Source organism: Hemitrygon akajei, chromosome 4 (genome assembly GCF_048418815.1).
Source record: "Hemitrygon akajei chromosome 4, sHemAka1.3, whole genome shotgun sequence".
Lineage (NCBI taxonomy): Eukaryota > Metazoa > Chordata > Chondrichthyes > Myliobatiformes > Dasyatidae > Hemitrygon > Hemitrygon akajei.
In genome coordinates this window covers 19,188,247-19,200,997 of record NC_133127.1, presented here as the reverse complement: position 1 = coordinate 19,200,997, position 12,751 = coordinate 19,188,247, and the positions used below count along the sequence as shown (strand labels likewise).

The 12,751-nt window shown below is 39.9% G+C and overlaps 1 protein-coding gene across 4 annotated transcripts in view; it reads right to left on the bottom strand.

Moving 5' to 3' along the window:
- The window catches only part of atrn (attractin), a 414,604-nt gene that overhangs the window by 202,891 nt on the left and 198,962 nt on the right, over nt 1-12,751 (bottom strand). For all 4 annotated transcript variants that reach the window (XM_073042130.1, XM_073042131.1, XM_073042132.1 and 1 more), the window contains exons 12-13: nt 7,728-7,942; nt 2,828-2,949 (exon numbers count right to left, since the gene is read on the bottom strand). In XM_073042130.1, coding sequence (XP_072898231.1) covers nt 2,828-2,949; nt 7,728-7,942 — 337 coding nt within the window. The remainder of the gene's footprint in view (nt 1-2,827; nt 2,950-7,727; nt 7,943-12,751) is intronic.

Genomic DNA, 12,751 nt, shown 5'->3' with positions numbered 1-12,751 from the left:
CTTGCTGAACCCTTGTCTTTTTTTTTTCCAGTCTTGATGAAGGGTCTCAGCTCGAGACGTTGACTATTCACTCTTTTCCATGGATGCTGCCTGGCCTGCTGAGTTCCTCCAGCATTGTGTGTGTGGTGCTTGGATTTTCAGCATCTGCAGATATTCTTTTGTTTAGCTTCTACTGATCAGTGCAGTGGCACCTCCTTACCAGAAGGTGATGCAATGTACTCAATGGTACATTTGCAAAATTTTTGAGTATCGTTGGTAATGTACCAAGTTTCCTCAAACTTCCAATGAAATATAGCTGCTGTCGTGCCTTCTTTGTAATTTCATCAATATGTTGGATCCACGATAGATCTTCAGACAGGCTAACACCCAGAACTTGAAACTATAAACCCTTTCCACTGCTAATCCCTCGATGAGGGACTGATGTGTGTTCCCTTGACTTACCTTTCCTGAAGTCCACAATTTGGTCTTACTGATGTTGAATGCAAGGAAGCTGTTGTGAAACCACTCAACCAGCTGATATATCTCGCTTCTGTACACCTTGGCTATCCTCTGCTCCAGAAACATGAGGCTGTTAAAAAGTTACCTATCTCAAACAAGCATCATCTTAGACCTACATTTGTTCGTCACCTTTCAGCAACCAGTGTAATAACTTCATCTTTTTGCTCTTTAAATGTCTGTTACCAAACTTTATTACCTGTCCTTCAAATACTGCTGTGGCTTTTAGCCAGACTTTCTCTGATGAGACTTCCATGAAACCTTGTGATGAAGATGATGCCTAATTGCTTAATTTCTCAGCGAAATAGTACCACAAAATAAAATCTACATTCCTCCTCACAACTCACTTCCTTTTGCCATGACCTTATAAGTTAGTTTTCAAATCAGTGTCACTAATACTTGAAAGATTCCATTGCTCTACCAGCAATCAAATACATTCAGAGATGCACTTTGGTTTGCATGAAACTATGATTGGGTCTCATTTTGGTCCTTCCATATCCCAGGACATTAAAAATACAGAAAACTTTACACCACTTCTCAGTCTTCCCAACCTCCGTGGCTTGTGATATCGAACCAACAAATTGATTAAACTAAACTTGCTGCCTTGCATTCCAACATGAATGCTGTTTCACATTTTGGTCCCAGATTCACTGAAATATATTTATTACACTAAAGTGTATTAATACAGATTCCTAGACCATCACAAGTAACAAATGGTTTCTACAAGTTGATTTTATCCATAAATTGGGGGAAAAAATTACTCAATTGTAATGAATGGCATCCGAAACATACAAAACTGCTAAGAACGATTACTAAAAGTGGTGAGAGGTGGGAAACTAGTTGTCATTTGTTAGAATAAATATATGTATATACGTCAGAATTTTGAATTTAGTAATTTTATGAGAGCTCATTTCATATTTATGGGTGTCCATAAATTAGGCATTTGTAACCTTTTGACAGCCTGTAATCTACTTGTCAGCAAGCTGTCATTGCTTGTATCTTTACCATCAAGATTCACTTAGGTGCTGATGTCTCATACTTGCCTTTAATGCCTTATTATTTAATATGTATTTGGTGCATGCTTATTTGAAGAAACCAGGTTATTGGTGATCACACATCTTAACTTGGAATTATTAATGATCAGTCTAAATAACAGAAGTTGATTTGTATGCCAAAATCAAAAGGTGCATTTGATCTATAAGCTACATTTCCATATTGTGAAATTATTCTTCAAGACAAGTGCAAATAATTAATGTCTTTCTGTGCCACAATTCTTTTTCCCAATTCTAAGAAACCATACTGACTTAGTTAATTTGTAAGCAGTACATCATTTTTCACGGGATATGGATTCAAGTTCTGCTCTAGGGCTTAAGTGAAAATCAACACAAATTTAAGTACATTGCCACAGGAGTCATTTTGAGAGGTGCTGCTTTTCAAGTACTCCTATCTGCCAGTTTTATTAGTTTTCCAACTCCATTATTACAAGATCTCAGAAACTTCTTCCATTGTTCTGGCTAACCTTCCTCTCCTAAACATGATAATCAAAAACAGACCAGATATTATCACTATGCAAATTAGTGCCTCAAAGAGGACGACAACCTTGGCATAGGGTTTAGAGGCTTGCGTGTCTCAATGACAAGGAGAGCTAGCGTATGTTGGCTGGAGTCAGGGCTTTATGCTTTGACTCTTGGAAGGATCACCCATGCCAAACAGATCAAAGGGTTGAGAACAGGCTAATAGTGGTCTACCAGTCCTCCAGGTTCGAGGTTCCACTCAGCTAATAACCTTAACTGGAAAAGCAAAATCGTTACAGAAACGGCGATGAAGATTCCTTCTACATCTGTGTGCAATGGTATTCCTCAGTCTCCACCCAGAATTTGCATGGCTGACAGCCGTGAAAACCCAGATGAAGCTACTGACATGATGAAGGAAACCCTGAACACCACGAGAAGTGACGGACCTTCAATGCTGCCCTAAACACCAGTGGTGTAATGGCCAATTCGTAAGTATTTTAGTGGGATTTTACTAGATTAGTTTACTCAATAATTTAAATTACTTAATTTACACTGCTCTTTGCTGTAAATTGTGGACAAAGTGCTTTCAGTCACTTTAAACAATAACTCTCCTTTTACTTTATCAATGGTTTGTACCAAGATGAACAATGCACGTGTTGATCAGATTCTGAGGTGAAACAAGTGCCCATTATTATTCCATCCTGCCTCTACATAATACTGCAGCTATTTTGCAGTAGAAATACTGACAAGAATTCTGGAAGAATAACTGTTTGAAGATTAATTAGAATGCACTCAGAAGGATTCATAGCAATACTCACAGGGGCTTCTGTGCAGTTACTGCTCTTTGACAGGCACTTGTCATGACACCATTGACAACCATTTGTATTGACTGTGCAGCTGTAGCAATCAGTATACTGATCACACTTTTCATCATCTGCATCTGTAAGACAACAGGGGAAGAAAAAATGATCAACTTGTACACAAATAAGATCAGCTCAGGTACTGACATAATATATCATTGATTTCTACGAATACCCTGTTGGCCTACTTTCCACTAAAGATAATTTAAGTCTACCAATATGTTCTGCACTACCTAAAAGACCTTCTTATTGTTCTGCAGTAATAACTTCAGTTGGCTTCCAAACCCAGTGATTCAAATAGTTTTCTAAGCATCAGATAATTTTATATAAATTGTCTTATTTGTATTGCTGACCACTTTATACATATGCTGAAGTGGCAACTCACACTAAGTGCATTATATAAACCGTGTGTAAATCGATCCTTTTACCAGACAACAAACAAAGCAGAACTTCATTCTATTGTGCATCTCGGTTTGTTCCAATTCTGTGTTTTATACTAGCATTACAACTAATTAATGCTAATTATTTTAATTGCTCCTCAATTAGCTTCATCCCCCAATAAGCACCATCAAAATGTTAGCTCAGTGCAGTGCAACACTGCTTGCTTCAAAAAACAATTACAAGCTGGCTCTCTCATTTGGTTGACACACAACTCAAACAAGAAAAGGATTTTGGCGATTGTAGGGATGACTTACAGTGGACTGAAAAGCTTGAACATATAGATAATAAGAAAGAGTATGTGTTGGAGTTTTGGAAAGCATCAAGTTGGATAAGTCACTGGGACCAGACAAGATGCATGCCAGGCGACTGTGGGAGGCGAGGGAGAAGATTGCTGAGCCTCTGGCGATGATCTTTGCATCATCAATGGAGATGGGAGAGGTTCCAGAGGATTGGAGGGTTGCAGATGTTGTTCCCTTATTCAAGAAAGGAGTAGAAATAGCCCAGGAAATTATAGACCAATGAGTCTTACTTCAATGGTTGGTTAAGTTGATGGAAAAGATCCTGAGAGACAGGCTTTAGGAACATTTGGAGAGGCATAACATTAATAAGAATAATCAGCATGGCTTTGTCAAAGGCAGGTTGTGCCTTATGAGGTATGTTCCCTCTAAGCTGTGCACAAATGTGCGCGCACACAAGTTTTTCAACCAGTGCACAAAGGAAATCAATGTGTGCACAAAAGGTTAGTTACCTAAAATAATGTAGTAATTAATAATTATACTTATTGAAAATAATCTTTTAGCTAGATGTTTCTGTTAACTAGTTAGTCAGTTTTTCAAATACCACAATGCACGTCACTAATTTACATCACCTCACCTTCCCTGTTCCGGTTTGTACAGCGGCACCACGGCGGCAGCCGTCCTCGATGGCTGTGTTCATATCGTAAAGTTTACAAAGATCTGTTTCAAACCCTATAGATAGCTTACTAAGTTTTTATTGAAAAAAATATTGATTCACTATGTCAAATTCAAAAGAAGCGAAGGGTGTGAAGCACAAAAGTACTGGAAATTTGTTTAAAGTTGAATGGCTTAACAAAATAATAGAAACTGCTACACCGAAAACTCATGAGGTCACAAACATTCAGCTACGAGAAATACTTATGTATGATTCGGTAACTGGAGTTATCTGTTTGTATTGTCCTTATGTGGAAGTTGCTGGAGAATTTGCTAATGGAAAGAAGTGGGATGATATTTGGAAACTTGACTGTTTGAAGCGTCATTTGGCAAGTAAATCGCATTTAGATGGTGTACAAAAGCTCAGGCAACAGAACCTGTCATTACCCATTACAGGAGTGCTGCGCATGTTACGGTTGAGTGCAGATGAGCAAGTAAGAATACCATCAAACCCAGAGGAAATCAAAGAATGGGTAAATGCCAAAGACAGGAGAGAGAAAAAAATAACTGAGTGACAAATATCTATGTTATTTTGTTGTAATTCGTGCAGTTTTATGTCAAATATTTTGTAAACCTACATAAACTGCACCATGTGTGCACTCAGTGCACACATACTTTTGTCATGGGAAAAAAAATTGCACAACATAAGATTTTTGCGCACACTGACTACTAAAAATTAGAGGGAACATTGCTTACGAGCCTGACTGAATTTTTTGAGGATGGGACTAAACACATTGATGAAAGCAGAGCAGTATATGGATTTCAGCAAGGCATTTGACAAGGTACCACATGCAAGGCTTACTGAAAACGTAAGGAGGCATGGGATCCAAGGAGACATTGCTTTGTGGATCCAGAAGCGGCTTGCCCACAGAAAGCAAAGAGTGTTTGTAGACGGGTCATATTCTGCATGGAGGCCGGTGACCAGTGGTGTGCCTCAGGGATCTGTCCTGGGACTCCTATTCTTCGTGATTTTTATAAATGGCCTGGATGGGAAAATGGAGGGATGGGTATTTAAATTTGCTGATGACACAAAGGTTGGGGGTGTTATGGATAGTGTGCAGGGCTGTCAGAGGTTACAGCAGAAGATTGATAGGATGCAAAACTGGGCTGAGAAGTGACAGATGGAGTTCAACCCAGTTAAGTGTGAGGTGGTTTATTTTGGTAGGTCAAATATAATAGCAGAATATAGTATTAGTGGTAAGACTCTTGGCAATGTGGAACATCAGAGCGATCTTAGGGTCTGAGTCCATAGGGCACACAAAGCTGCTGCACAGGTTGACTCTGTGGTTAAGAAGGCACATGGTGCACTGGCCTTCATCAATTGTGGATTTGAGTTTAGGAGCCGAGTGGTAATGTTGCAGCTATATAAGGCCCTGGTCAGACCCCACTTGGAGTACTGTGCTCAGTTCTGGCCACCTCACTACAGGAAGGATGTTTAAACCACAGGAAGGGTGCAGGGGATATTTACAAGGATGTTGCCTGGATGGGGGAGCACGCCTTATGAGAATAGGTTGGGTGAACTCGGCCTTTTCTCCTTGGAGCAACGGAGGATGAGAGGTGACCTGATAGAGGTGTATAAGATGATGAGAGGCATTGATTGTGTGGATAGTCAGAGGCTTTTTCCCAGGGCTGATATGGCTAGCATGAGAGGGCACAGTTTTAAGGTGCTTGGAAGTAGGTACAGAGATGTCAGGGGCAAGTTTTTTCTTAAACGTAGAGAGTGGTGAGTGCATGCAATGGGCTGCTGGCAACGGTGGTGGAGGCGGATACAATAGGGTCTTTTAAGAGACTTCCGGATAGGTACATGGAGCCAAGAAAAATAGAGGGCTATGGGTATCCCTGGGTAATTTCTAAGGTAAGGACATGTTTGGCACAGCTTTGTGGTATTGTGCTGTAGGTTTTTTCTATGTTTCTAAGAAATCTGACTGCACAACAAACCAGTGGGGGGTTGGAGAGAGAGCTATTTCTTAATGATGAAACTTCAGATTCAGATTCAGTTTATTGTCATTTAGAAACCACAAATGCAATGCAGTTAAAAAATGAGACAACTTGCTGCCATTAGTTTGAACTTTAAAATATAAAAGTTGAAAAAGGCAAAAAAGGGCCCATCAGACCAACAGTGCTCACCCAATCAATTATTGGAAAGCTGTGTCATATCTCAAAAACTATGCTAATTAACCCTTCTAACGTAAAACTGATCTGATTGATTCCACATTCCACAATGTGTTAAATCTGGAGAAGGTTCAAAGGTGATTCACAAAAATGATTCCAGGATTGAATGGCTTCTCATATGAAAAGCGTTGACTTTGGCCCTGTATTCAGTAGAATTCAGAAGAATGAAGGATGACCACATTGAAACCTATCGAATGGTGAAAGGCCTTGATAGAGTGGATGTACAGAGGATGTTTCCTATGGTGGGAGAGTCTAAGACCAGAGGACACAGCTTCAGAAAAGAGGGGAGTCCTTTTAGAATGGAGATGAGGAGGAATTTCTTTAGCCAGGGTGATTAATCTGTGGAATTCTTTGCCACAGGCGGCTGTGGAAGCCAAGTCTTTATGTATATTTTAAGGCAGAGCTTGATAGATTCTGGATTGTTCAGGGCATAAAGGGACATGGAGAGAAGGCAAGAGATTAGGGCTGAGAGAAAAATTGGATCAGCCATGATGAAATGACAAAGCAGATTTGATGGGCTCAATGGCCTAATTCTGCTCCTATAACTTACAGTCTTCGTCCAGACATACAGGCAAGTTACTGGGTATATTTAAAGCAGCAGCTGCTAGGTTTTTGATTTGTAAGGATGTAAAATGTTGTGGGGAGAAGGCAGAAGAATGAGGTTGAGAGGGATAACGAACAAGCCATGATGGAATGGCGGAAGAGACTCAATGGGCCAAAAGGCCTAATTCTGCTCGTAAGTCTTATGGTAAGTCGTGGGAGTTATGGTCTATGTTGGCATCTAAAGCATGGCAACATCAGTGAATTGCCGCAGCACATTTTCAGACTGTATTGCTCGTTGACATAAACGATGCATTTCCAGAATGTTTTGATATATATGTGATAAATAAAGTGAATCTTTAAACTTTAAACTCTATGAAAACAGAATCCTCAAAATATGAACGGATGCAGTGTTACTATCCCAAATTTTTCCAGTGTCCTAAAGATGAAAAGCAATTTACAGCATTATTCCTTTTTAGATCTAAGAATTTAAGCCCATATCTTGAATGAGTTAATTGTTTGCAACTTTTGGATAACAGTGAGGAAAAACAGAAACAGAATGTCCTCCCCGAGACTAGCGTAACAGAATAAACAGTAGTCTGTAGAGGCTGCTAAGTATCCAATTTTTCATCTGGAAGACAGCACCAATCCACAGACTACTGCTGTTATCTAATACAATCAAACATTAAAATTATGAATGCAAAATCGACAGATTATAGCCACTAGAAATGAGGAAAAAAATTATTGAAGCTTACACGTCTTGTTTTGACACGTTTTCGTAATCTTTTCCACTCCTGTTGCCATTTCCCAGGGCACACATTGTGACATATTGGTGCTCCATACACAACGGATTTCAGGTACTGCCACAAGGCACGACTCCTCATCAGAGAAAACATCACATTTGGGTACCGTGAACATCAACACATCACTCAAAAGAAGACTGTTGAATCCACCAAAAATGTACATTGTGCTGAGAAGAAAAGGGAAAATAAAAAAAAACATGAGAATCAGTGAGACTAGAACTCAAGGTCTTGGATTAAGGGTAAAAGGGGAAGTGTTTAAGGGGAACATGAGCAGGAATTTCTTCACTCGGAGGGTGGTGAGAGTGTGGAACAAGCTGGCAGCTGAAGTGGTGGATGAGGATTCAGTGTCAACATTTAACAGTAATTCAGATAGGTACATGATGGGAAGAATATGGAGGACTTTGTCCAGATGCAAGTCAATGCTACTAAGCAGATTAATAGATGAACCGATGGACCTGTTTCTGTGCTGTTGTGTGGCATGACTCTGACTGTAATCTTACATACATCACAGATACACGTCACCAAAAGTTTGTAACACATTGTAAAACATTCTGGGTATAATAGAAAAGGCTATTCCAAATCAGAACAATGCAGTAAGAATCATAGTTCCACGTTATCCCATTACATATTGCTCAGAGAATATTGACCCTGTCCACAGATATTGCATAAACCGCAGAGAATTTCTAGCATATTCACAAACTCAAAAGATTCTTCTGCAGAAGCTGGAAATCCAGAGTAACTCCTGAAGGTCCTGATAGAGGGTCTCGGCCTGAAGCATCAACTCTTTATATCTCTGCATAGATGCTGCCTGACCTGCTGTGTTCTTCCAGCATTTTCTGTGTGTACCCTACATATTCAGTATTTTTTCCAAAAATTTTCAACATCAGTGGATTTTAGTTGCTTACAATTTAACCCACAGGCATGCTCATTAAGTTGCATGTGTAAAAGATATGATGGAATACAAAACTGAGGGCCTAAAATACATTTTCTAACAGGTCCTGGCTCAGGATAAATTTTGGTTTCCTAATATCCACTCCACAATGCACACAATCTCACTGGCTAATTTCCAATCAAAGTGTGAATACCTTCTATTTACGTTGTAGAGTTATAGAGTTGCACAGCTAGTTCTACAGCATAGCAACAAATTCTTTGCCCACTGCATCGATGTCCTTCTATACTATTCCTACTTGCCACCATCAATGCTACATTCTTCTATGCCTCTTGAATATATTGCTTTTCCTGCCTCCACTCCTTCCTTTGTCAGCTCATCCCAGATACCTACTAGACTCTACGTCTCAAGATTCAAGCTTGTCACGTGTGTACATCGAAACATGCAGTGAAACCAAGGTTTTTGCTTTAACAATCAAGGGTGTGCTGAAAGCAACCTGTAAGTGTCACTACACATTCCATTGCCAACACAACATGCCCACAATATTTGGTTAGAACAACACAGAGCACAAGAAGCAACAACAACAAAAGCAAGCTCATTCTTCAGTCCCATCCACACACATAAACAGTCCTTTAACTTCATGACAGGACTCCGACATCAGTGTCCAGTTGATATAACCAGAAAACAATTACAACACGGAAACAGGCCATCTTGGCCCTTCTAGTCCGTGCCGAATGCTTACTCTCATTTAGTCCCACCTACCTGCACTCAGCCCATAACCCTCCATTCCTTTCCTGTCCATATACCTATCCAATTTTTTTTAAATGACAAAATCGAACCTGTCTCTACCACTTCTACTGGAAGCTTGTTCCACACAGCTAGCACTCTCTGAGTAAAGAGGTTCCCCCTCGTGTTACCCCTAAATATGGGTTTGGGCCAAAAGACATCAGGCTTCAACCTCTCCAGTAAACTCACAGAGATCACCTTAAACTTTGCCCTCTAGTTTATACGGCCTTGTTTACTGAAATATGGCCTTGTTGGAGACATAATCATTCCATTCAGCAAAGTGACTGTAGGTGGAGAACCTGAAACAAATTTCCAGATAGAACTCCACTCCAGCAGCCAGGACTTAAGGATTTCTAAGAGAATTGGAGCTTATTACTTACACAAAAAGTAACTGTTTTCCTAAGAGATTACTAGCTTTCCTTAGCAGTGGTAATCCAGTGATCTTTAACTGTTAGTTTAATTTTGAGATTCTTTAAAAAAAAACTTTCCATAAATTTATTTTATTTTATTGTTTTTATTTTTATTGAGATACAGTGTGAAATAGGCCTTCACGGCCCTTTGAGCCATGCCGCCCAGCAATACCCTGATTTAATCCTAGCCTAATCACGGGACAATTTACAATGACAAATTAACCAGCACATCTTTGGACTGTGGGAGGAAAACTGGAACACCTGGAGGAAACCCACCCAGTCATGAGGAGAACATACAAACTCCTTACAGGCAGCAGTGGGAATTGAACCTCAGTCACCTATAATATATAGTCCTAACCACAATGCCACCACCAAAATACCATCTCTAAAACTGCATCAATAAAATAACTTTGTGGTACCTTTCACAATCTCAGGACATTCAGAAATAGTTCACAGCAAACAAACAGGGCTTTAACAAAAGAACAAAATATCACAAAAAAACTGAAGAAACAATAAAACCATAAGACATAGGTACAAAATTAGGCCACTTGGCCCATTGAGTCTGCTTCAACATTTCATCATACTGATCCAATTTTCCTCTCATCCCCCAATCCCCCACGTTCGCCCGGTATCCCGTCATGCCCTGATCAATCAAGAATCCATCATCCTTTGCCTTATATATACATAAATACTGGCCTCCACAGCTGCCTGTGGCAAAGAATTCCACAGACTCACCTCTCCCTGGCTAAAGAAATTCCTCATCTCCATTCTAAAAAGACACTCAATCCTGGAAACATGTTTGTGAACCTCCTTTGAACCCTCTCCAGTTTCAGCATATCGTTTCTAAGATAAGGGACCTAAAACTGCTCATAATACTGCAAGTGAGACCTCAACAGTGCTATATAAATTCTCAACTTTACATCCTTGCTTTTATACTCTAGTCCTCTTGAAATGAGTGCTAATATCACATTTGCTCTCCTCACCACAGACTCAACCTGCAAATTAACCTTTAAGAGATCCTACACAAGGACTCCAAAGTCCCCTTTGCGCCTCAGAATTTTATTTTTTCAACATTAAAAAAGTCAACCCTTTTATTTTATTTTTAAGTGCATGACCATACACTTCCCAACACTGTATTCCATCTGCCACTTCTTTATTCACCCTTCTAATCCAGGTCCTTCTGTAGCCTCTCTACTTCCACCTATCTTCATATTGGCTGCAAACTTTGCAACAAAACCATCAATTTCATCATCCACTAATCACCGGCAGCCAACCAGAAAAGGCCCCCTCTATTCCCACTCTTTACCTTCTGCCAATTAGTCACTGCTTTATCAATGCTAGAATCTTTCCTGCAATTCCATGGACTCGAAGCTTATTAAGCAACCTCATGAGTGGCACCTTGTCCAAGGCCTGAAAATCCAAGTAGACAACATTAATCCATTCTCCTTTGTCTATCCTGCTTGTTATTTCTTCAAAGAATTCCAACTGATTTGCCAGGCAAAATTTTCCCTTGAGCAAACCATGTTGACTATGGTCTATTTTATCACATTCCTCCATGTACCCCAAAACCACATGCTTAATAATTAACTCCAACATCTTCCCAACCACTAAGGTCATGAAAACTAGCCTATAATCTCTCTTCTTAAAAAGTACAGTGATATTTACAATTTTCCAGACTTCCAGAACCATTCTAGAATCTAGAGATTCTAGAAAGATCATTACTAATACCTCCACAATCCCTTCAGCCACCTCTTTCAGAACCCTGGGGTGTACACAATCCAGTCCAGATGATTCATCTATCTTCAGACCTTTCAGTTTCCCAGGAATGTTCTCCTTAGTAATGGTAACTTCACGCATTTTATGACCTAACACCTTGAACTTCCACCATACTGCTAGTGTCTTCCACAAAGGGATTTGGCAGTCCTTGAGCACGATTCCTAGAGGTTAATTTTCAGGTGGAGTCAGTGGTGAGGAAGGGAAATGCAATGTTAGCATTCATTTCAATAGGACTAGAATATAAAAGCAAGGGTGTAATGTTGAGAATTTCATAAAGCACTGGAGATGTCAGACTTGGAGTATTGTGAACAGTTTTGGGCCCCTTATTTTAGAAAGAATGTGCTGAAACTGGACAGGGTTCAAAGGAGGTTTATGAAAATTATAGCAGGATTAAACAGCTTCTTATATGAAGAGTGTTTGATAGCTCTGGGCCTGTATTCACTGGAACTCAGAAGATTGAGAGGTGATCTAATTGTAAACTGCTGAATGGTGAAAGGGCTTGACAGAGTGGATGTGGAAAAGCTGTCTCCTATGGCAGGAGTGTTTCATATGGTCTTATGCCACAGGCACGCTTTCTCATTAACAACAGACAGAGAGATGCCACCCACATCACAGTGAGGGGGAAGACTAACAGTCGCTAAAATACTTATTCAGTTCATCCGCCATTTCCTTGTCCTCCATTACTACCTCTCCAGCATCGTTTTCCAGCGGTCCAATATCCACTCTCACCTTTCTTTTATACATCATGTAACTGAAGAAACTTTTGGTACCCTCTTTAATACTACAGGCCAGTTTACTATTGTATTCCATATTTCTTAATGAGCTTTTTCATTGCCTTCTGTTGTTTTTCAAAAGAGTTTCCCAATCCTGTAACTTCCCACTAATTTTTGCTTCATTATATGCCCACTCTTTGGCTTTTATGTTAGAATTGACTTCTCTCGTTAGCCACGGTTGTGCCATCTTGCCTTTAGAATTCTTCTTCCCCTTTGGGATGTATATATCCTGTGCCTTCCAAATTACTTCCAGAAATTCCAGCCATTGCTGCTCTACCATCATTCTCGCCAGAGTTCTTTTCCAATCAATTCCGGCCAACTCTTCTCTTAGGCCTTTGTAAT